We start from the raw sequence: 26,400 nt of genomic DNA, 5'->3' as shown, positions 1-26,400 counted from the left end.
TGCTTTTCTTTTTTGGGAATATTGCTTCCTTGCTTAAACAGGTGTGGTTATTGACCCCTGTTAACGCCTCTGCGAGCATCCAAGTGATAAGTAGAAATACTTGAGGGTCTTGGCTCCGCCAAGCAACCGTAAAGCCCCCATTGTCAGAGAGGAGCGTGGGAAACCATCCCTCGTCAGATGCTCTTGGAACGTTAGTGGATGCAGCCATACGGCTCTCGCTCCCAATATCAATTTGCATCAAGGAGACATGCATATCCTATTCTTATATTCATATAATGCCTACATGTAAATAAATTGTTTTATTTGTTTTACCAACAACTCATCAATGCAGTCATCAAATCTTACCAAACAGTCCACTGCCGGAAAATTAGTTTTCTTCCTGAGCCAGGCGGCTCCAACTCCCTTTAACTGATTCTAATATTTTCTAGAGATTACAGGGTTTGTTCATACCTATCTAGCATTGAAATACTATTTACATGTTAGTGTTTGAAAGTTTGTAAGTGTTTAACATTTGTTACTTGTAGTGTTAATATGCCATAACAATAATTGTGCTTCGTAAAAATGGCATGATAGATTTCAGTACCCTATTTTCGGAAATAAGCACCGCGGCGCATACAAGAAAATAAAAGGCAGAAAAATTCCCAGTGCGTGGCATATAATGGGTGTGGCGGATATAGTCTTTTTTTTTCAAGTAAAAAAATGCCGAAGTATTTAAAAATGTTGAAAATGCTGCCAATAGAGGCACGACATCGTCCTGCTGACGGCAGTTAGCACAACATAACGATTAATGTAGGAAAAGTACGTCAGTCACGTCAAAAAACATCAGTTGTTCAATATTTTTTTCTAACATAAAACAACGTTTTTCAATGTTTGTAATTTTCTATTTTGCTCCTGATTTCTATATAAATAACAATGTTGCTATATAAACGCTTTTAATTATGATTAATTGGTAAATGATGTAATGATGAGTAAAAATGACTTTTTAAATCAAGTTGGTGAAAAAATATACTTTGACATATGTTTCAAGAACCTTATTTGTTATTGTTCGATATTCGAACGTCGGCCTATGTCTTTTCTACGTCAATCAATATTTTTGTGATATTTGGGCCAGAGAGATATGCATTGGCAAGGCATTGAGGACGAGAGTTCGAGTCCCTCGCTCTGGATAGCCAACAAATGTCTCCTCCCAAGGTAAAAATTATATTTACAGTAAAGTATAAATAATTTCCATTAAAAATATTTCTTTCATTTGCATTCAATATTCCAGCTTTTTTTACTACTAATTGTGCTTTAAAGTTGTTTAATGCTGGGTTCGGCGCTTATGGCAGGTGCGGCTCTGATATCGGGTGCGGCGCATACATTAAAAAAATTTCCTCGAGAATATATTTCAATGCAGCGCTTATTCCCGAAAATACGGTAATCTAAAAATGGGGGATGGACTTTTAATGAAGTAGAAGGAGGGACGAGTAACCCAACATCTACCCACACTTCTAGCACTGTGTATCAGGAATGTTTCTCAGACTTTTATTTTCTATACAAAAATTCTTTGGAGCATACATGATAGAAAATTTCGAACAAAATATTTCAGAAAAATGTTTTTCACAACTTACATAAGCTATATCATTATCAAGTTTCTGTCGAATATCAAGACCAGGATCTAAATGAATTCTCGCTCTAGATATAATATCTACTCGGTCAACAGTGGCATAATCCTGAAACAAAAATGAGAAGAGTTAAATATCTTGTCAGAAGAAAAAAATCAAAGTGAGCAAATAAAATAAAACAATATTAAAAATGGTAAATTAAAGTCTTTTGCAAATTATATGTATACACAATACAGGGGAAGCACTAATGATGAACAAGATTTTAAAAACTCATAGTTTCGAAACTACTGCACATATTGCAATAAGTGATACATGAATTTAAAGAGAAATACAACAACCTTTTTTTCCCCAAAAAATGTTCAGTTACACATGTGTGCAATGTGTGAGAACATTGAGCAAAATGTTCACTTTCAAACACTCAAAGATGCAGCCTTTTGTTACAAAATCATCTATTTGGAATCTAATCTTAAATTCAGTCCGTTCCACATTTTAGAGTATCACACTGTCAATTGTTTGTGATACAGCACAAATGCGTCCTTGAAGTTTTTATAGTGTTTTCAGCACTGGGAGTTGATAAAGTCTTTGAGGTAGAGATGGGAAATGTCGTTCTTTTGAATGATTCATCAGGGGATCATTCATATTTTTGATCCATAGAACAAACTCATTCATTTAAACCACTTCATTCATTTAAAACTTTCTTACAGGTGGTATCTCAACAAGACTTACATATACATTGTAAATGTTTCATTGGTTTTGTTACATTTTTTAAGGAAAACTGATCTACCACTTAGAAAATATACAAAAAAAAAAAAAAAAAAAATTATTTAGGTTTAGATGTACGCAGCAATTATAGTTCGTTTTGTAATTTCATCATACTTGTGTGTTCATTTCTCAGTAACCAAGTGGTAAGACAAGTTATTCCAAAAGTCCCAGGTTTGATTCTGACATGGAACAAAGCAAAGTATTTAAATTTTTCAAAATAAAGAAATAAAATTGACATGACGTCAAAGAATTTCCAAAATTCATCTTAAAAAAATTAATAAACAAAAAATTAATTTGAATATGTAAAATGAAAGTAATATCATAAGATATCTTTTGATCAAATGAAAATAATTAAATTGAGAAACTAAATGTGAGAAAGAGAACTATATGAAATAATATCATTGTGGCCATCCATTTTTTAGGAGATCGTACTGCGCTGTTCATGTTTAAGAGTGTTTTTTTTTTTTTTTTTTTTTGAACCGTCCGTTTATGAACGACACATCCCCACTTTGACGTAACTCCATAAAAGAAATTACATGGTGTATGGAGTGATTACAAATTAGACGTTTGATGAGTAACAGAAGGCTCACTTATCAAACTTTTTTAACTGAAAAAACTTGATATACATTCATGCATCAATTATTGTAACATGTGCAGTAGTTTCAAAAGTACAATTTATTAAAATCAGTTCCACCATTTATGATTACCCTATATGTCTATTTACTAGCAGAGCCGCTCTAGCAGTTTGGCAGCCTCAAATAAATAAATAAATAAATAAATAAATAAATAAATAATATATATATATAAAATACTGCCTCTCCCTACAATTAAAATATCATAAGAACAGGCCGAGGACTGCTGATGGCCTTTGAAAAAAGTGAGAAAGGTGACAAATTTGAAAACAAAGGTGACTAAAAGGTGACAAAAAAGTAACTAAAAGGTGACCAAAAGCAATTTGTTAAGAACTCAAAAAACAGAAAAGGACTATCCCTTTTTACTGACTTTTGCCAAAATAGCCTATATATTTCTTGTAAAGATTTCTTTACAATTTTGGAAATGAATATTATAGGGCTAGAAGTAGTAAAATAAAAATTTTAAGACATTTTCAAAAAACTTTCAGTGTAAAGTAAGCTTATTATATATATATATATATATATATATATATATATATATATATATAAATTATGTTATTCAATCACATTTTTAGTATTGTTTTTTTCTCTTTTTTTTAGCTTGTTGAAAAATTATCAGCATTATTTCTTTTTTCTTAGTAAATACAAAGCATAAATATTAAATCGAAAGTCTTGACAGTAGAGAATAACTGAGAAAACCAATTTGAAAAATCAGACTTTAACAAAATGATAATTGTACTTACAATGCAAAAATAAAATGATGAAAATATCATTTCATATGCCTGAAAATGCTCATGATTTTTTCTTTCTTGTTTTATTTATTTTTTATTTTTTTAGCAAGCTCTGAAAATATTCCATGACATATCCATGGGAGGTAAAAAATGTAGTGTTAAATCAAGTTATTAATAATTACAAATACAAAAGTGACGACCAGCAACAGGCTCTGGGCCCAGCTAGACTGGTCCTAGTCAATTTGCAATCCCCAACTTATCAGGCTTAGGAATGAAAAATAATGCCGAATAAGCAGGAATGCTGTCATGGTCTCTTCTGATTTGATCAAAATAGGGGTGATAAAGATAACGATGTGAGGGTACTTTTGTTTGTTTTTTTTTCAACTGGGACTCATTTGTTAGATGCGTTGGTTGGCTGTTTTTTTTTTCTTTTAAGTTCTTTTTCTTTTAAACAAAAATTTATTCCTTATTGAATCTAGGAAAATAATATCGCATTTATCAAAAATACTGTCGTAGTGCATTTTGTTCCAAATAGGTTTACAGCAGTTTTTTTGTTCCAATTCAATAAATAAATAAACACTAACCGCCACTTATAAAATCTTTGGATTATAAAATCAGCAGCTTTTTGAAATGAATGTGGAAGAACCAAATCATTACATTAACAAACCATGTTAAAACCGTACTTTAATAAAATCAATCTCGCCGTTACATAAAATAAAGCTTTTGGCTAGCATTTGCTTTTAAAAGCTTTATTTTTACTGGAACTAGCCATATAAAGCATTGAAACCTAAAAAGAAAAAAATTCGGAGATTCTCCGAGATGCACCAAAAAAAGGAAATGTAAAGAAATGTTTACACAGACCAAGTTCACTTCGTACTTGCGCAGCAAAAATAAAACCCAAACTAATCATTTCTGTGCAAACACAAAGTGACACTATAAATACAAACCAAAACTTTTCACTATTCTGTGCTCAAAAAAGACAGCTCAAAGAACACATCGAGGCACGCCTCTTTAACCCATCTTCCCTTTTTCAAATCGAACCACTTGTGGCTGCTTAGTCGCGACTTTCAAAGTCAGTAAAAGTAAAACAAGCAAGTAACGCGCCTGGCTAGAGATGAGCGTGAGATTCCGTGAGATTCAGAGACTTCAGATGATGTCATTTGATAAACACCCGAAGACAACTTGCATTCGATGACCACTCACTCAACAAAGTGTGCAGAAACAAATTGCACAGCTGAACTTTATGGCCAGAAACACGATAGGAACCAAAATGGCGTTTAGACGAGACTTGGGGAAAATGACTGATGGTCGAAGTCATTTTCCCCAAGTCTAGGTCTCCCCAAGTCTTTCTATCCCCCAAGAAGGGGGATAGAAAGACTGGTTCTGCTCATAGGGTGCAATTGCAAGCAATAAAAAAAACAACAAGGTGGGGGGGGGGGCATATTTAATGCTACTTTTTAAATTAATTTCACTGTTAACATTCAGATACTTTTCAAGGATTTAATTATTTAAAAAAAAATCATAAGACATTTCAAGAAAGGTGAGAAAGGTGACAAAAGTTGCAAAAGGTGACTAAAAGTAACCAAATTTTGAAAAGGTGACTAAAGGTGAGAAAGGTGACTGACTCCTCGGCCTGTAAGAAGTAATTTCTTTATCAATGTGAGCAAAAAATCTTCCAAAATAATGAAAAAAAAAGTGACAAAAAAAAAAAAAAAAAAAAAAAAAAAAAAAAAAAAAACCCTCAATTTTTTTCCTATTTTTCAAAACAACCCGATAGCCATGAAATACTCTTTTTAACAACAAAAATGCATTTACGTTTTAGAAGAAATTTTTTTTTCCATTGACCGAGCTTTATTACAAAATTTATGAAGGTATAACAGCCAAAATTTGAAACAGATAATTCTAGTCACATTTCAAATGTTAATAATGCTTTCCAATATGTTATAAATTAAGTAACAGATTATTTTTTTAAGGAAGTAATTTAAGCACTTGGAATTAACTAAGATACAAACCTCAACAAAAGTTTTACTCCATACACGAGCTCTGATACTGATGAGGGCATTTTTGTGAGGTTGCAAATCTCGGAAGAAACATTTGAAGAAATGACACTTTGCAGTTCCTTCATCACAATCCTGCGTAGAAAAAGCAAGGAAGGAAAAATTATTAATTAAAAATATCAAACTCATATTTTAAAATGTTCTCAAATGTTAAAACTTATGCTTCTTTTGATTGAAAACACAAGCAATCAATTAAAAGAAAATAGTATTAGTCAATACCATAAAACAAAGGACTCAAAATCTTTTAAATCAAATATGTTTTAGTTCTAGATTTTTTTTCTAAGAACTTTGAAAAAGAAAGGAAAAAAAAAAGTTAAATTAACATTGAGATCATCTTTAAATAATATGCCTAAAGAATAGTTATTACTCAACTTCTTAAGGTTTAATATATATTTTATTCTTTGGTTTTCAAAAACATTTTACACACAAATGCTAAAAAAGACAAAATATGCAGCCACATACTGTCCGTTCATCACGAGACCCCCTCCCCCCGGAAATGTCTGCGTCTGTCTACTGCTATAGCAACAAGAAGCGTCTTATTTTTCCAAGGGAAGCTTAAGGTTGTAAAAACTCGTACGACTGCACAAAGGTGAGAAGACGAGTGGCAAAATGGTGCCAAAAAGCCTTCCTGCTAACCCTTGCAGAAAATGAACGAAGACCGTTTCGATGGCAGTAGACGGACTCAGACTTGACAGTGGGAACTTTTCTTTTGAAGGACAGACAGTAACATACATTTTTTAAATAGGGTTAAAAGAAAAAGCTTTTAAGGGTGCGGAAACTTGATACTTGATTAAGCAATATCATATGTACACAATGCATTACGTTCGAGATGCTTTTGTACTTAAAATTTTAAAACCTCAAATTATTTCATCCATATACAAAGCAGAAATATTTAAATGCATAAGCAAACAAATAATCAGATATGAAGTTATTTTTCATACCATAGTAGCAATATTAAGAGTCCTTGGGTCAATGCGGATTTCTTCTGGAGCTTGTCTTTTTTCTCGAATTTCTGTTTCTTTAACTTCATGATCAGTTTCTCGAATGAATTGATCTTCTTCTCTTTTAACCTGCATAAAACAAAATACCATGGAACAAATTTAGACCCACAGTTGTTCATAATTATTACTATTTCTGATTTCAATTATTTTTCTATATTTCATATCAAGTATGTAAGATTTGAAATTTTCCTAAGCTTTGCATTTGATCAAACACAGGTCGGAAATCAAGATTAAAAGAAAAAACAAAATAAAATTATGATTTTTACAATTTAATACAAGTTAATTAAAAGCTAAATAGCTTAATGGTTGGTTAATGATATTTAAGAATTAGGCCTTAATTTAAAAAGTCTATAAAAATATAAGAAAGGGAGGTTCCACTGTATGTTATATAAAAATATAACATACACTCGAACCCCAATTTTACATTGTCCGTTTCCTACGTTGCCCTGCTTTGGAAGTAATTTTCTGTTGTCCATAAAAATTTCTATGGCAGTAATGTTAAATATTTTGGAAATTTTTTAGAAAATCTGCTTAATGCATTTTTCCTAAAACAGATTAAATCAAATTTCTGCTACAAGACTCATATAAACACTTCTGTGTCTTTATTTTCAAGATAAATTTGTGTTTTAGCTATTTGAAGCTGTTCTAGCATTATTTCTGTTTCGTCTTAATGTTTTTATTGTCAAAGCATAAAACTTTGAATTAACTTTTATTTGCGTATGCAAACCAAAAAACAAATTTTCAAAAAATTGATAGCACAAAACATACTATGAATAAAATTGTATATAAAAACAGAAGGCAAGTAAAGACTAGATTTTTTCCTTTGGCAAAATGTCAAATTTAAACAAAAAGCTCAAATCTTTGTTTCTACTCCAGATTTAAGTTTGTCTGCTTATTGCGATATTTGTCACAAGTTTGACAAAATACGTAAAACCGGGGTTCCAAAAAATTAAATGATATAAAAATACAATCCTGCGCATAAAAAATGATAATGTTTCAGCAAACATTCAAAAAATCTACTTGCATTAAATTAACCTACAATTACCTAAAATGTAAACTAAGAAAAAAAAAATGCAAGAAAATATATATTCACCTGTATACGTAAAGGATTTACTATATCTGGATCAACAGCACAATAACCATTTCCTTGTACCTAAATTCAAGAACAAATAAAACTTGTCTTCAACCAACAGATTAAAATATACATTGCATACTGAATCTAAGCAGAAATTTTTTTTCAGAACTACCAAGCTCAATTTATCTTGTTTATACTAAATATTAGCAGAAAATGCTAGTTGGCACATATTATTTGATTGATTCTAAAAGAATAAAATTTCATGTTTTCTTTTGAATATCTTATTAAGGAATGTAATTTAGATTTACTGACAATGTCAATATTATCCTTAACCCTTAAGTAGTCGTATTAGTCTTTTCCCGCCCGTTGTTTTACATTTTGCTCTATTCCATCCTCCCTTTTGTTGATAATTGGGCCCATCTGTGTAGCTGATCTTTAATAGCCCCCAACCCTCATACAGAATTCTGAAAATTTCTTTCAGTATTTCAAGGTTGCATAGCATTCGGAAATGTATGTTGGTCATTTAGACCAATAGCATGACAACCTAGTCAGGTTCCTGATAGTAACTTTCTTTCAGCCTATGTTGTAAATATTGTTCTTCATTACATACTTATGTATAATAAATGTTATCTATTCTATTAGCTGAAGCAAACCCTAAAAGAAACTACTCAAAATTTATTTTCAACTAATAGATCGCTAGGGCGGGGAAAAGACCGAAACACAAGCACTAACGTAATACAAAGAGATGTGACTACACCCCGGTTGAAAAAGAAGCAATTGTACTAACATTTGAAAAATTTCTTTTTGGGCTTATATGCTAATCATTTCTTTTAAGACCATAAAATAAATGATGAGATGGATAATACTGAGTTTTTTACTGAGTTTCGTCAATACTTAAAGCTAATCATTAATCCACATGCAGATGGGATGATTACTTTCAAGATTCTTAGAATGTATTGATTCATTCAAGTTGATTTTTCTCCAAAATTAAATTATTTTGCAAAATCTCATCTCAATTTTAAAATGTAACGAGAAAAATGAAAGTTGTCCCTGGAGGAACAGCCTCATAATGAGAGTGATCTCAAAAAAAAAAAAGTGAAAATAAAGGTAAAAAAAAATATTAATTTGAATTCTGAAATTTTGAATTCAAATTATGTTTTTTGCATTCACGAATTGTGACACGACTCTACTCATTGAAGTTCGTGTTACTAGATACCGCTCCTGTCAACTCAAACCTGCCACTCCTCCTGAGCGGTTAACGTGTGTATAGTGGTGTGTGTAGGCGCGAATGCGTGCACAAGTATGCTTGTGTGTGTGTGTAGTCCTGTGTGTATGCACGTAGGCATGTGTGTGAGTTTGTGTGTGAGTGTGCATGTGCGTGCATGTGTGTAGGACATGGGCACCACCGACCAGGAGCAGCAAATTCCCGGGGACAGTGCTCGGGACCAGAGGCCGGTGGGCGGTGGTGCTGCAGAGGCTCCTGGTTCAAACTGAAAAAGGAACCAAGCGCCAAGGACCTCAAGTTAGAACAATACGCAATCGTGATTGCTCAATAAGTATTAATTTATGTTTTGCTGAGTTCCCCTTCGTGTGCTCAATGGGCATGCCTTTAAGAACAATGCATATAAAGTAATTCAAGAAAATTCATTAATACCTGAAATGGATAACTCCATTATAATTGAACAAAATTGTACACATATTTAAAAATAATATCATAAGATCATACATAAAATGTTACTTAACCTCAAATTAATAAAATAAAACAAAAGTTAAATTTTAAAAATATAGTTTAAATTTTTAATGTCTCTTTTAAAACACTAATCCCTTGTGCATTTTACCCTCTTACGACAAGAATGCAATGTTATATACACCTCCTCCTCCTACTATTAAGCTAAGATTTAGGGGGCGGGGGAGGGCACCATTTCAAATCTCTAATTTTGCATTTGTAATAACTAAAAAATACCACAACAATGTAAGAGAAATTACATTCTGACTCAATGCTGTTAATCATAATTTGTCATCATTATTAACAGTGCAGACAAATCAATGAGTAATCATAAAAATAATGAAAAAAAAAAGTAATAAATCCCCAATCGAGACTCTCACCTAATTTAAAAGCTTATGTTTCAAAAAGAAAAAAAAGATCAAAGTTAAGATGACATAAAACTGCTGTGAACAATGAACTATCAACAATTACAATAACTAATCAGAGAAATTTTTCTTACTTTTGGTGTTTCCATCATGTACAACAACCACTTGCCAGTTTTAGTGAATGTTTCAGTCTGATAAGGCCATTTTATGTGTACCTCCACATGTTTTGCTTTCCATGGCCCGTAATTAATAAGCTGAAAAGAAAAGTATAAATTAATTGCTAAAATTAATCTTCCATTTACAACATACACTGAACTTCTGATTGCTCATGCAAATTAATGCTCTAATTTAAAAGATAAGAGCACAAAAAAAGCAAAAAAGTTGAAAATAGAAACTAGAAAATTTCAAACATGCTTATTTTTATCCATAAAAAACATGTTTTATCCAGTGTTTCTCCAAAAATAAATAACAGCCAATAATATAATAACTAAAAAAAAACTGAAGGAAAAAAATATATAAGTAAAATAAAAATTACTAAGCCATTTTAAGGAAGCATATGGTAAAATATCTTTCAACTTTCACCATGAAATAGTTACGGAATACAAAATAATTGAAATCTCAAACATGGTATGACATTTTCAAGGAAGACACTGGTCGATTGTTGATTTGTTTCAAAAATATAAGTTTAGATGTCTGTTAGACATTATGAATCTCAATTAAAGTGTGTGCGATCATTGTCAACAAAGCAACAAAGACATTTAAATTATTCAAAGGCTAAAAATAAATTAAAAAGCAGAATTTTACTTGAAAATGTGGATATAGTTTCCTAAAAAATCAAAAAGCGGAAACCTGCCAAAACGGGAGAAATTCTTATACTTATGTGAGTTATACAGAAAATTGAAAAAAAAAAAAAAAAAACACATATAAAGCAATGGCCTAATGAACCAAAAAAAAAAATTAAATACTGTTTTTGCCATGCCATGCTCTGTGGATGTAAGAGTTGAGCTAGGGACCATGGGTAGCCATATGCAAAAATTAAAAGGGGGGTTTGGCTTAGATACTTTCCTCATGGTTTAGCAGGCTATTTTCCCCATGGAAACTGATTTCAGTACAGATTAGAGTTATTAAAGCTTGACATTTTTAATAACTTATTAATTAATGGCTGGAGAAGAAATGTTTTTACATTTTTGCAAAGAAAAAAGTACTAAAAGCAAGGAAGTCCTAATTTCTAGGGGGGGGGAGAATGAGCCCCCACTTGCCCCCCTATATGGACGTCCATGCTAGGGATTGTCTACTTTTCAGACAGAAAAAGAAATTACTACTTCTACTGTCTTTGCGAGGGACAATCCAATTCCTAATTTGAGGAACAGATGCATCTATTAATTCGAGCAGTTATGTTTTGCTTTAGAACAGTGGTGCCCAACCTTTCTTAACTTGAAAGCTTCATCTCATATTTGGATGAATCTTGAGGGTCCAAACAAAAGTGTAAACAAACAGAAAATTACAAATCAGTAATTGCTGTTATCAGTTATCATTGCTACATGCTTATTTTATTAACATCAGGGCCAGATTAAGGCATGGGCACATGAGGCACGGGCCCAGAGCACCAATTTTTGGGGGGCACCAAATCTGTAGAAAAGTTGTAATTGAAGAAACTTCAATCGCACTATAGCAAGATGTAAATAAGTCTAGAAAAAAAAATCCTCCCTAAAAATTTAATATTTTTCGCAACTCCCAAAATCACTCCAAGTTTAGTCTATATTTACACTATTAAAAGCTATAGATAATTTTGATAGTTACGGCTTACTGCGATGGGCAAAGTCTGAGGACATCCTATGTTATAATGTTTAACTATTGTATACCACTTCTACTTTTTATAATGAGAAACTGTCAAATTTAGTCTGGCTGTGTTGATATGCAAATATCACAATATATTATTGGTTCTCCATATAAGATAAGCAGGGGGGAGGGGCATCAAATAAATTTTGTGCCCAGTGTCTTCAAAAATCGTAGTCGGGGCTCTGAAAACAAACTTTTCAGGGCCCCGACTTTGACATGAAACTTTTTGGGTCGGAACACAAAAAGTTTCAAGTGCTTTTAGGAGACTGACTATTTGGTTCCAAACTTGCAACAGTCATACAGTCATTCTTACTACCGAATGAAGATAATTCAGTGTTATGGAAGTTTCCAGAACATAGTGTTCAATTTGTAGCATTGAACATAACAGCGGGTCAAAGCTTCGTGTACCCCATATAGCATTTATGCTATAGGTTAGGCACCACTGCTTTAAATGCATAGAAAATCTGGTAACTCGGCTGATTTTCAAACTGTACAGATAATTTGCAAAGGGGATAGTCCCTACATGGATAGTCAAGAGCTTAATGTACTTCCAAACTTTTCAGAGAAAGGAAGTATTTAACATGAACGCAAAGAGAAATGAGATAATTATTTGTACCTCATAAGTATGTATGATGAGACTTCCAATATCCTCTCCAGTTTTCATGTCCTCTTCCTCAACAATGTTTTCTCCATAAACAACTTGCTCTGGATTTGAAACTCTAAGTTTCAATAAATTAATCAAATGAAAAAAAAAAAAAAAAGAATTTATAAGCAACAAATTTAATGGTAAATATTCAATTAAAAACATCATAAATTACTTCTTGTTCAAAAAAGATCAAACATATTCAATAAATCAATTTTGTAAACAGTGATTTATTTTAAACTATTTTTTTAAAAAAAGCCTCACCTTCTCTATTTATAGTATCTGAATATAATAAATCAAATAAAAATTTAAACACTATAAAAATAAACATAAAAGTCACTCAGTTTTATGAAAATGCTACATACCATTTTTAAGAAAAGTTATATAAGCTAACATACCCCCTGAGTTCTAATTCAGCAACTCGAACAACATCTGCTTTCAGAACAAGGTCTTCTTCAGGAGAAACTTCAATACTTGTCCTTAATCAAAAAATGAACTACAGTTAAACACAAGTATTGATTGAAAGTTTTTTAAAATGCATCATGTAATAAACGTGTATAAATATGTTACTGTGAAAAACGTAATACGGTAAATACAGATGTTAGCTGGTGAATATCAGCATTCACATACATAAAACATCCGGAAAAGACTAAATACATCCGGTGAACGGTCGGAGAAAAAGTCTATGTTCTCCTACTTACGTCTTTCACACTACACTGCACATATACTCAGGGCTTACAGTAGGGTAACTCAGTAGTAGTACTCAGGGGTATACTCAGGGCTTACAGTAGCTCAGCTCCAGCACTTGTTTCAACTAATTTTTAGAAATTAAAGCTTTAATTTAATATCAGCTTAATTTATTAACGTGGTTAAAGTTTTAGAATTCAAAGAAATTAATTTTTAGAAATAGCAAGCTGTGGAGCTCATCTGTATTGAGCTACAGAGCTCATCAGGATATAGCTTCTGAAACTGATAAGCAGTAGCCATTTTGTACCCAAAGAGAAATAGTTACATCTGTCATGTAAATTGCAACATAACTGAGATCTTCTTTCTACCATCCAACAGTTTTCTGTCAGTGAGAATAAGGAATGGCACTATTAAGCATAACCCTAACAGCTGTTATTTCTAGTACTAATGCTTTTGGTTCTTTTTTGTGTTCCAGTATTTTAGAATTTCAGATATAGTGGAACTCTGATTTTATGTTTTCTGTCAAACCAGTGATAAAAAACGGTCCAAGAGGGAAAATGTAAAATCGGGGTCGTGTTAGATACAACTTGAAGTAATTGATTTCTCAATACCAACTATGGAAGCACTTTTTACAAAACTTAAAAAGCTTTTTTTCTATTTATACTCACGTGTTAGCTTTCAATATGAACTTCAGCCTCTTTTCATCGTCAGAAATATTTCTTGGGCTGAAGCGAATCTGAAACTCCACCTAAAATAGTAGTTTCTCAATAAATATGACTTTATGAAAACATGACTTAAATTGCGCAAGTTGAAAATAATGAAAAGAAATTGAGTAGAGTATTATTACACAAAACCTGATTTTTTCTAGAATCAGCATAAAATATATAATAAATAGCAAGAAATTTATGTAAAGATACTTTGAATATTTTGAGGGTATATAAAACGATAGGCTCTAATAACGAAGTGGCCTAATATAAACAGCACAGTATTTAAATTTTAGATTTTTAATGAAATAAGTTATCTGCACTGCAATGCTTTATATTTTATTTATACATTACCTATGGTATAAATAACATAAAATATCTCTAGTATTTAAATGTTTAAAAATAAGCAATGCAATTAATTTCGAAAACAAAACTGGACAAAATATTATAAATAGACAAACTAACAAAATACTCTGCCTGCGATCAACTAGCCTGATCTTAGCAAATTTATTAACTTTGTAAGAAGATAAAATGCACTCGAAAAATTATTTACTCTCAGTAGAAAATTTGCCATGTTGCAATTGCGAGGGGCCCCCAAGACCCTAGGGGCCTTGAAGGGAATATAAGAATACACTTTTTTGTTTTGTGATAGACAAAAGGGCCCCCGAATGCATTGGGACAGGTCCCCAAATATTTAAATTTACTACTGATTACCCTATTTCATGCAACAGCTGTAGCCAGAAGACTATTTAAAAAGCCTACTGCCCTTTTGAAGAAATTATTTTTCCTGATTTCCAGATTAATATGCATTTCAACAGCTTAAAACAATAAACTCTGGTTTTGCTCTCTGTGTGAAAATTTACTCCAACATTTTTTTTTCATTTTGATAAATTTAAACAACAGAATCATAACCCATGTGCAGTTGTGTGGGGAGAAGGGCACAGGCATCCCTCTATTTTTCATTTTTACCCTAGCTTCCCCATTTAAAAAATTTTTTAACACAAGCATTCCCCTACCTACGATTTTATTCTCATATACTTTTATTTGTAAACGTCCCCCTCCTTCTTTCTTTTTCCAGACCGCAAACTAATACCCTGGTGACTCTCCTTTGCTTGATTTTATACATGTCAAAGCTCAAGTATGAAATCAAAGTCTAAATAAAAAAGATCACTAACTAACTATCAATTATTTAATAATGAAGCAGAGTTAGAAGTATTCTAAATAGTTCAACTGCTAAATCTACATCACAGTTTCTTTGATGTTTGTTATTCTGAATTGTTGATTAAATTTGAAGTCAAGATTTGTTAATACATTCAGAATAACAACTGCATCTGCTTTGTTGGTGATGGACTAGTAAAATCAACGCACACATGTTCATTTCCAAGACCAAAAAAGAAGCACATTGCATTCTCTAACATTGAATGACTCATCTACTTTAACTGTCCACTAAGAAACTGAATTTAAATCTCCTCGAAGGTACTTCAGATTTCTTTGTGAAACCCCACTATTTTACTGTATGTTATTATATTTTTTTGAGGGGGGGGGGAAGGAGGTTAAAATTATTTTAGCAGTCTAACAAAATCATATGTAAACTCGCTTTTTCTGCAACAAAGATTTGAAGCATTATTGTAGTACAAAATTTGTTATTACGATACAACAAAAACAGATCAGCTCCCATTTAAAGTAGATTTAATATTACTGACAGCAAAAGTTAATAAATAAAACAAAAAGGGAATGAAATAAGTAAAAATAGATATCCAAATAAATACATAAGTAAAACAAATAATGCTACAATAATAACATTATTAAGTATTTTCAAGACTAGTAACCAAAAAATATATACTTACCTCACCTAGATTCATAGGATTTCCGATTTCACACTTTAAGACAGTATTGTTGAAAGGCACACATTCAACTTGATCTCCTTTCTGAAATAGAATATTAAGTCCTTTGAAAAACACAAAAAGACATATCGGTTGTACTCGAAAAAACATGATATTAAAAAAACACATACTGTACAAAACAAAAACCTTTTTTAATCAGTCAGCATTGGCCACCTAAAGGGTGGCTAGATGGGGGATAGTTTCAGGGTCATGCAGAAATAATGTCATGAAGACATCCCTCCAAAGCCAAAGGCGAGAAAGGAGAGCGACGGAATCCTCTTCACGAACACAGAGCAACCCCAAACCTGGAGAGGTCGGGAGAGGAGAGAAGGTCAGGAGTAGGGTAACCACCGTTGGAGAAGTGGTTAGCGAACTGGCGCTGGTTGGCAGCAGGGAGTGAGTTTATCTGGAAATCTTCTTGTATCTATTATTCTTGAGCGATGTAATTAGCATAAGGCAATGTACGAAATAAATTAAAGAATTCCTTGTGCAAGTTAACCATGTTTGGTTCTTGACCATCGTTATGTCCCAACATATCCGAGCATTGGTTCAGTAAAATAAAAGCTACAAGAGCTCCAATAGTGTACAAAATACACCATTGCAAGCAATTAGATGTTAAAAGCATCAACTATGAAAAAGCTTTAAATTTTAAATAGAAAGTTTGGTATTTTTGCAGTATATAGTCTACCTCAAACCCTCTTTTTAGACAATTTGAATATGTTGTAATATGTTTAAATGATTACATTAACTCCTTGAGGACTGGCACACAGAAAAGAAAATGCAGCTACACAGAATCGAACGCTTCAAAATGGAACATCGCTAACAGACCAAGCATTTTCATTAATAAAGTCTAACTTTACAAAAAAAAAAAAAAAAAAATCAGCATTTTAACATGATGAATCCAATATTTCAGTTCTGCAAATAATGCACTAATAATTTACATCTATTAATATAAAGAATATGATATCAATATTAGTGAGTGAGAAAACCAAAACACTAAAATTTTAACTATGCACTTGAAAATAAATATTACACACATAAGAACAAAGTTACATATACATGTGTATGGATTTTTTTACAGGAAATAAAGCTATATTAATCTGTATATGTAGTAATTTAAATTTTTATTAAAAAATTGAGCCAGTGAATTTAAACTAAAGATAATTTCACACAAGTCTCAAAACTTCTTTACAACAAACTTGGAAACATTACCTCCTCATTCCCTGCACTTTCCATCTTATTGCTGTCGTTCGAACTTTCCAAATAAAAATAAATAAAAAAGGATAAAATAGGAGAGGGAACAAAATAATATCAAGAAATGCAACGAACCTTTGAATCACACATGCATTTTTATTGAGCTGTGAATCAAAATCTTATGGAAAAAAAACTTTACCTTACACTTTCATTCATACATGTCATACAGTACTTGCTGTGTGTTTATATTAATAAATCTATTCGATCTATGAGTGAAAAACATGTCTGTATATGAAGGATAAACACCATATAAATCAAATGCTGTGGAGTCATAGTCATTTAAAGCTATCTCTCGCCTCTAGTAGCATTAAGAAATTCAAATAAATAGTTCCAGATCTGGAGACAACCACCAAACTGGGACCTCAGAATCAATCAGAGCCCATAATATGGAAGGGGCTCTGGGCACATCTTTGTATTGTGTATTTGGAACCTTGGTCACAAACGGGTTAACGACTGTTTAGAGCAAAAAGTTCTCCCAAGAAAAATTCTGGCAAGGCTAGTAATTCCATCTAAAAATCCATGCATGGAACACAGAATCAGTTTGAATGCCAAACCATACAGAGTCCATTTGGTTGCAAGAAAACAATTGGGTAGGTATTTCATGTACAACACATTTGTAAACAAGATGATGTGTGCCTCACATGACTTCCTTTTACTCCAATTTAATGTCATTTTCCCATTATTGGTAATTTTAATGTAATTCAATAGTTTACTCTCTAAATATCACCAACAGTGGCTAAATTGAAATCAGATTTTAAAAAAAAGAAAGAAAAACGCCAAATTTGTGGCCAAGTTGGCAACAAAACTTGGCGACCAAAAGACTGGCGCCAAGTGTTCACCAAATTGTAACAATACTTGAGTTTACATCGAAATTAACAATGATTTCCCCCCAAAAAGGGGCAAAAGACCCCCTAAAAACACCTGCATGCAATCAAAAGGGGAGGTGCCCAACTAGACCCCACTAGAAGCCTACGTACCAAGTTTCAACTTTCTAGGACATACCGTTCTTGAGTTATGCGACATACATCCGCATATCCGCAGACACATACGTACATACAAACATCACGAGAAAAAGTTGTAACTAACTCGGGAATCGTCAAAATGGATATTTTGCGTGTCTATATGTTCTTAGGCACTTATCCACGTGTAGTCGAGTTGAAAATAAAAAACTCAACATTCATTCGGGGGTGAGCAAAATGGAAATTAAGATCGATTTTTGAGTGAAATATTTTTTGCAAATACAATACTTCCTTTTTTGTAAAAGGAAGTAAAAAAGGAGTTAGGACCCTTCGTTATAACATTTCAATTCATTGTTGCAACTAAAAAATCAAACTCAATAAATAAATAAAAAAAGAATGGTTTGAAAACATACCACCACTTTTCGACCAATATAGCTGAGTGCAGATGAGTGAGTCACATATAAAGCAGTATCATAGGCAGGTTCTTTATGATTATGCAAGATAATGGACAGATTAACTGACTGCATTCCCAAATAAAGAACAGGGACACCTGATTCTTGCCTGAAAAATTTTAAACATAAAAATCAGCACACCCCAATAAATATAATTTGCACTTTCAAAGAACAAAAGACAATGCTTACTTTTTGATTATATTTAAATGACAATCATAAATAATGAAAATTGCATATTATTTCTTAATAATACTATTTTTTTTTCTTTTACTGACTTAAAGCAGCGCTCTATTTATCTGTACTGCTAACTTACTTATCAAGGTTCAGTTCAGCTGTTACACTCAAATCGGATTCACAGATATCATTGGACCCACAGTCTTTTAAGAATTTTGCCTGAAAGATTTATTTCACAGTGAATTTAATCATCAAATATCATCATTACATTATAACAAAATTCACATCCTCATATATATGATAGCGAATTCACTGATTGGGTAACACTCCTGACGTTATCAGCAATGAAACTCGAGCCATGGCAAGATAATTTGATAATTAATTTTGGCAATGTTTGACATGCAGGGAAATGCTTTATTTTGAAAAGGCTGAACAGGATTCGGTACCTTAACAGTTTTACTGGTAAGACTCATTTTAGGAGAATAAAGAAACGAAAAAGTGGTCTAAAATGAAAGCTATCTACTGGAGTTTAGGGTTCATCCACTGGAGTTAGGGTTACAATTTCAACTATCAAATTATCACCAAACAGGCAATTGCTTCGTTCAAATGTAGAAGCAATTTTCATTTGGCATACCTTAACGGGCAATTTTTTAGTTAATAATGTAACTAGTTTCCAAGCTAGTAATTCAGGATGCTACAGCTGACGTTAGAGGGGAAAGATCAGCTTATTAGAAACTACCACCAATCTGAAATTGATGTGCTATTGAATGAGGATTAAGATCATGATCCACTAAGAGCTTTTGCAGGCTTTGTTTTTGTGCTGTTATGCTCTGATGAAGCTTGGGACATGTCAGGGGAAACATCTGTCTACTAGACTGTAGGGATTATATATGGCTCACAAGTTCGAAAATATTGATGAAAGTGAACATTGAAAGTATGACGAGTTCAAAAGTATTATGGATGTCCATAGTGAAAGTTTCAGTTCACATTTTCAGGCCAATCTTTTCAAATTTAAAACTTAGTAGATCACAACCAACTCAATGTAAATTTAAATCACGTGTCAAATAAATATTTCCTCTGGGGGAAAAAAAACTTTTTGAATAAAAATATAACATTAAGATTTAGAGAGAGAAAAGAACATTTGGTTTTAATTTCTGTGGATTTCGACATTTTTTGAAAACTGTTCGAAAAATTAAAGCATATTATAAGGAACCTAACTCAAAAGAATATCTCATTCAAATGCAAATAATATTATATAAAAGCAATATCAGTGCAGTTACAGCAGATTTTAGAAAACAGCAAAATACTTGCAAAATAAGGTATTTTTTCTCTTACCACCTGAAAACTATCATTAGGACTTCAATTTTTGCAGATTCAGAGAAAAATGACAGACATTCTACATTTCTGAAATCTTCATGGACAAAGGTTAAGTAAACTTTGGAAATCCTCATTAAATTACATTAAAGCTTCATAGCAATGTGAAATACGTTTATAATGTTAGAAGGGGAGTTGAAAGAATAGTGGGGTTTCAAACATCATGAAAAGTGATTCCTGTGCTTTTGTAGCGGCAAGTGAGATATATTTTTATATTTTTTTTAATGAAAAACATTTAACATTAATTACAAACATTTTAAAATATGAATTTTAAAAGCGAATATTTCAGGCACATTGCAAAACAGTAAGTACCTCAAATACTTTAGATGCTTCTTGCTGATTGAGAATGGGATACAAATTTATGTCAGGTAAGCGTTCGCCTTCTTTGGACATACGAGGTTCTTTCTGCATCAAAGTATAGGTGAGCTTGAATTTTATGGGAGTTTGAATGTCTGTCTTTTCCTGGAAGCGAAAAATTAAATCATTAACTTAAATTACTAACTTATTTCCAAAGAAATATTTTGGATTTTCTTCACAAATAATTTAAAGTGACAACACTGATTAAGAAAATAGAACTAATACAATATTAAGTTTTTCTTCGTAATATAATGGGAGCCAGAAAAATAAAATACTTCTAAAAGGTATTTATCACCAAAGTCAATATCTGAACAAGAGTCAAAGTATTTAAAATTTTTTACTTTTTATTTCTAGAAAATTAAAGGAAAAGTTTAAACCCACTGTTTTTATCATAAAACTAGCAAAGTAAAAAAAAAAATCAGTTAAAAAATTACTAAATGAGCTTTCACAAAAAAGCAGTATGCAAATCTAAAGGCGGGGCTATCGAGCCATAGATGATGACAGGGGTCTGTCCAGGATATTTCACAGGGTTCGTTTTTTGTGAATAATCAATTATTTTTGTGAAAAAATCAATTATTTTTGTGAAAAATCAATTAATTTTGTGAAAAATCAAATTTTGCAAAAATTTTTTTTTGTAAAAACGAAATTTTTGAATTGTGAGGTGGCGCAAACTGCATCATTCACACTTAATGTTGAGTGTTTTCCCTCTTTTTTGTTGAGACTATCATTCTTGAGTGTGTTTCAAGTATTGGAGGGCGGCATACACTCTGGGAGATAGGCATCCCTCAAGTATCAATATTTATTTACCATTCTACATTATGTTAAATTATACTAGAAATGTTATATGTATAGTATTTAAAATAATTGTAATAAAGAAATTCAGGCAGAGGTTCAGCATTTAACTTTTTGAACCAAGACATTGTTAAAAAGCACAGAATTTCGTTTAAAACTTTTAAACTCCATGATTTTTACAAAAATAAAAAATATTTTAATTGTTTACCTCTTAACAAAGCGTACTAAACATTGAAAATTTGAAAAATCAGATTCCCATAGCGGATGCAAAGAGATCGCAATCCTCAAAGTGAAAGCCTCAAAAGTATAAAAACGGCTTGTAAAATAAATATTTCTGATAAAATTATTTAAGAATTGCACTTTAGAGTCCTATGATACACATTTCATTAATGTCTGGACCAGGGGCGTAGCTAAAGGGGGGGGGGTTTGGGGACAAACCCCCCCCCCCCCCCCGAAAAGTTAGTCTCAAAAAAAAAGAGAAAAAGAAGAGAGAAGAGAAAGAAAAAAAAAAGAAGAAAAGGGAAAAATTCCAAGCGATTATACATACATATATATATATATATATATACATATATATATATATATATATATATATATATATATATATATTATATATATACATTATATATGTATATATATATATATTATATATATATATTATATATATATATTATATATATATATATATATATATATATATATATATATATATATATAAGTAACCCCCCCCCCCCGAAAGTCGGGTCTAGCTACGCCACTGGTCTGGACACAGTTAAATCAAAATAAATAAATAAATAAATAAAAAATAAACCATCGATTCAGAATTTAATGTCTTGACTCATAAAAGAAAATGGAGTTCCTCTTTAAAAACTTAAAATAAGCGTTGTTACAAAAATAAAAAGACTTCTCATTTATTTGCATCCTAATAAAGCGAAGTTAGCCTGAAAAAAGAATAAAGTATGATTCTCATATCGAATGTAAAAAGATTGCGCTTTTCAAAATGTTGGCATCTAAAGAAAAAATCAATAAATAAAAGAGTTTATTTAAAATTAATTATCCTTTTTAGCATCGAAAAATCAAGCCCATATAACTTTCTCCCAAAATAACAGTTAAACATTGCAGCGCCAGGCCAGATGCTAAGTAGGCGATAAGTTTAAAGTTGGTAACCCTATCTAAAGCGATCACACTCATCCCCCCCCCCATCCCTACTATCCTTTGCAGTTATAAGTTCATTTCGCTATATGTTATTGTTTATTAAATCATGAGCAGGGAGAAAAGTGCTTACGACACACTTTTTCAGAGAAGTTTGCAACAACACCGCTGCATAAAACAAACAAGCAAAATTATAAACCAAACTGACTTTCAGCTATTAATTTCTTTTATAGAAACCAACAATAAGCAGTAGGCCTTAGTAGTTATTTGTCACTTGCAGGAGCATCACGAGCGAGCGAGCGCCTTTTTTTTTTTCTTTTGCAAGATTAGTAGATTTTGTATAAGTTGACACCTCTAATATAACTTTAAAAAAGGTTCCAAGCATTATGGTTGGAAATATGCTGCGTTATTTTGATTTGAGATTTGCTCTTCCAATAAACAATTTGTGAAAGATCCGTTTTTTTTTATCAGAATTTTGTGAAGGGTCCGTTTTGGTTGGTCGGGATTTTGTGAAAGGTCCGTTTTGGTTGATCAGATTTTTGTGAAGGGTCCGTTAACGGACCCAAATTTCCTCTGGCCAGACCCCTGGATGATCATGATGAAATCAAAAAGACTTGGTACTTTTCAAACACATTGGTTAAAAAAGAATTATTCTATTCATGAAGAATAGATGCACACTAAGCTTACGCTCGACGAGCTCAACTCATTGATCACGTGACAGCTAGTGACGTCCGCCAATGGAGGTGACATCATTATTTAAACCGGTGAGCTACCGTCGCTCATCGAACACAACCTAAGAGAAACTGCTTTTTTTACTAAAAATTTAAGGTAAAATACGAGGAAGAAGATTCAATTAATAAAGAAGATCTTTATAATTAAAGCCAGAAAAAAAAGTTGGATAGATAAAACAGAGAATTTTATTAAAACTGGTAAAAGTATGATTTTCAGAATTAAAAAAAAACACATTTACATTTTCAAAAACAAACAAATTTAAAATAGAATAAATGGTTTGGATAAAATACTTAGTTTACACACAATACCAGAAACCTTTTTCATGGAGCATTCAAGGACTTCTAAAGGACAAAATGAGCTTTTACAAGGACTAGTCAAGACTTTTTTGAAAGACTTCACTTTTTTTAAAATAACAAAATAATTAGTATTAATTTGGTTCCAGTTCATATAAAAGTTTCAGCAATAGACAAACCTTTTACACTACGCTTTATTTAATATTTTTTGACCATTTTTAATTCACATCAAAGGTTGTTAAAGATTCAGACATGAAAATTCAACTGTACAATACAAATTATTAACATTATTTACAATTTTAGATCAAAACTTTGCTACTGAATTACAAATAAGTCCAAAAATTACCTTCAAGTAAATAAGTTGTTTAGAACAGTGAGGCTCGTACAGGGACACTCCCCTGACCAACAATTCCTTTTCAACAATGTTAGGTGTTTCTGAGTCTAATGAAGATTGAAACTTGACACGATAATACTTTTTTCCTGTGAAAGTTTCAGCTTCAATCCTATACCTTATTTTGATGAATGTTCCATGAGACAAAACAGATGAATTGAATTGAAAGCAAGCTTCAAAAGAAAAACTGAAAATGGTGCATGTAAGAAAATAATTGTAATAGTAAAACACATCATACAAATATAATTAGAAATTCATAAAACAAAACAAAATTTAAAGTATGGATCACATATGAGGCAGTGAGAAGCTAAGGGATGTAAGTGGACAATTCAAAGTTTTGAGTAAAGGGCCATTCCACGAAAAAGTCAACCCTTTGTCCCGCATGTGACAGTTCATATATTTCATTAAAAAGTAGTAATTTTGAAAGGTAATAATGAAAGTTTTTGCTTAAAAATCAACACATAAGTTTCAGTTAGTTACCGCACTATAGCAAGGGCTCAGGCAGAAATACATGAAATACACCACCAGCTCAGTCAATTCCAGCCAAGGACTGCAGTTTCGTGCTTATTAGCACTCATCAGAGCGGCATAGGAGTGACTGAGCTGGAGGTGGAAAACCTCTTAAGAGGTTTTCCTCTTAAGACCTCTTAAGAGGTTTTCCACTTCCAAGAAAACCATATAACACATAAACTTGTTAAAGAGAAAAAAAATGTTCATTAATATTATAAAGTATTATTTTTAAAGAAATATATGTGGCGTTAAGTGCAGAACAAAATGATGGTTTTCCATGGAATGGCCCTAAATCGTGTTTAAAGTTTAGATTCTAGTAGGCTTTCATTAGAAGAGAATTCTAAATTATGTTGCACTGAAGCACTTACTAGGGCTACTAGTACTATTTCTTGCCCCAAAGCAGAGGCGAGGTTCACCTACCATGTGTACTGGTTATCTCCAAATTTTTAATTTTGGCACTTACATCCCTTTGCTTCTTACTGCCTCATATATTATTCAGTAATAAAATAAATCTCAGAATTTATATGTATACTAGCTGTCAGAGTAGTTAGATAAGCCTCACTCATTAGCCACCTTATGTAACCAGTCTACAGTGGGTTAATGTAGACCCCTTCTCTCCATCTATGGTGGTACATTATTTAATTAACAGTTCATTAATTTTCAGCACGCCGCACATCTAGAAACATTCCATTCCCAGTTCACTGCGTGTCTCCAACTTAACCATTCACTCACTTCCGATTTCAGCAGCAAAAAAAAAAAAGAAATTATAAGTTGTAGGAAAAGAGGTCCTAATTTTGCAGCAGCGAGAGCAACATGCCCTTGAGAAAGATGTTCTAAGGGAAGGAATGGCTCAGCTACCAGCTTGCTTTACTCAGATCGGTAGAAAAAGTTCTTGAAAATTAACATTTAAATTAATATCTCCACTAAAAATTGTCATAGAAAAACGAAACCAACCCAAACAGTGTGGTTGAAAAATTATGAATGTATCAATGCCTGTTCATGGTGCCGAATTGTAGCATCAAAATTTTCAGAGGGATTTAGTGGAACTTTTCCCTTTTCTGGGGGGGGGGGACTCTAGTTCTTGGTCTTCATGGTATTCAGAGCGTCATTTGGTGGTTGTGCCATTGCTCTTAGGGGAATGGACACCCTTGGTATTTTTTACCAGGGAAAAAGCCGATACCCCCCAACAACACATTTAATTTTTTCCACAAATGAATTTGTTATTTGGAAATAAAAGTGTAGTATAACACACAACACTTTTACTGATAGTTTTTTCAAAAAATATATTTATGTGTATTGAATTAATACTTTTGTGTTTGGGAAGCAAAACAAGATATATTTTATCACACAAAATTGGAGATCTGTAATTTTGTGCAGTAAAACGTTATTATATCTTAGTTTATTTTATACTTGTTTTATGCAAACAATAAAAAAACTATTGATGGAACATATACATTAGGGTGTCTCAAAAAAATGAAAGTCGTTTTTTTTAAACGCATACCCTCTTATTTTTTTTCTTTTATATCAAAACTGTTGTAAAAAAAGTTTCATGCAATTTGAAGCACGGTAACCCGTGCCGACTTGCGTTTAAAGGCCTAAACGTGTAAATAGCACATGTATTCATAAGCAATCGAAAGCTGGTGACGCGATACTTTGCAAAGCTCAAAACAGCTGTAAATAGTGCACAGAAAACAAATGAAAACAGAAAAACGTATGTTGGATGGGGGGGGGGGGGGCTTTTTTGTGGCAATTTGCAAACCATCAAACATGTAAGTACGAATACATTCCGGTCAGCGAGCGCAGTATAGTCCTACCATAGGGAACAAAACATGGCAGTAGAATTACAAAATTTGAAAAAAAGAGATATTTTTAATAGGAGTCATAAAACACCAAACTACGGGCTTGAAACTAAGCTCAAACGGACAAGTTCTGTCTGTTTTGTTTTATAACATTCGAGAAGTTAATTTAACCATCAGTGAAAGTGCAAATCTCGCTATTCGGGAATGCATCATCTTTTGGGAAAAAGCACGTATTCCCACCAAATCGTTGCGAAATTGTGTGAATAAACTTAAAAACCTGAATCAAATTTGGAGAGACTTACAAAAAAAATGCAAAGAAACTGCAAGAAGTATTCAGGCAGCGCCAACAAGAATTTGAGAGTAATTTAAACAATTTATTCAATATTGCACATGCTGATGCACTTCAGTTAATCAAAATAGAGGAAGATGGGATTTCCTTGCAACTCCAAAGAG

At 32.2% G+C, this 26,400-nt stretch overlaps 1 protein-coding gene across 1 annotated transcript in view; it reads right to left on the bottom strand.

The window, feature by feature from the left end:
- The window catches only part of LOC129225602 (integrin alpha-PS1-like), a 201,837-nt gene that overhangs the window by 7,488 nt on the left and 167,949 nt on the right, over positions 1–26,400 (bottom strand). Inside the window, exons 11-23 of the mRNA XM_054860057.1 lie at positions 23,595–23,826; positions 20,235–20,384; positions 18,688–18,767; positions 18,336–18,483; positions 15,674–15,754; positions 13,791–13,870; positions 12,834–12,914; positions 12,409–12,511; positions 10,088–10,207; positions 7,881–7,940; positions 6,728–6,856; positions 5,742–5,861; positions 1,611–1,712 (exon numbers count right to left, since the gene is read on the bottom strand). Of these exons, the coding sequence (XP_054716032.1) occupies positions 1,611–1,712; positions 5,742–5,861; positions 6,728–6,856; positions 7,881–7,940; positions 10,088–10,207; positions 12,409–12,511; positions 12,834–12,914; positions 13,791–13,870; positions 15,674–15,754; positions 18,336–18,483; positions 18,688–18,767; positions 20,235–20,384; positions 23,595–23,826 (1,486 nt within the window). The remainder of the gene's footprint in view (positions 1–1,610; positions 1,713–5,741; positions 5,862–6,727; positions 6,857–7,880; positions 7,941–10,087; positions 10,208–12,408; positions 12,512–12,833; positions 12,915–13,790; positions 13,871–15,673; positions 15,755–18,335; positions 18,484–18,687; positions 18,768–20,234; positions 20,385–23,594; positions 23,827–26,400) is intronic.

This window comes from Uloborus diversus, chromosome 7 (assembly GCF_026930045.1).
Source record: "Uloborus diversus isolate 005 chromosome 7, Udiv.v.3.1, whole genome shotgun sequence".
Taxonomy (NCBI): Eukaryota; Metazoa; Arthropoda; class Arachnida; order Araneae; family Uloboridae; genus Uloborus; species Uloborus diversus.
Note: the sequence above shows the minus strand (reverse complement) of the source record. Positions and strands in the feature narration are given on the sequence as shown.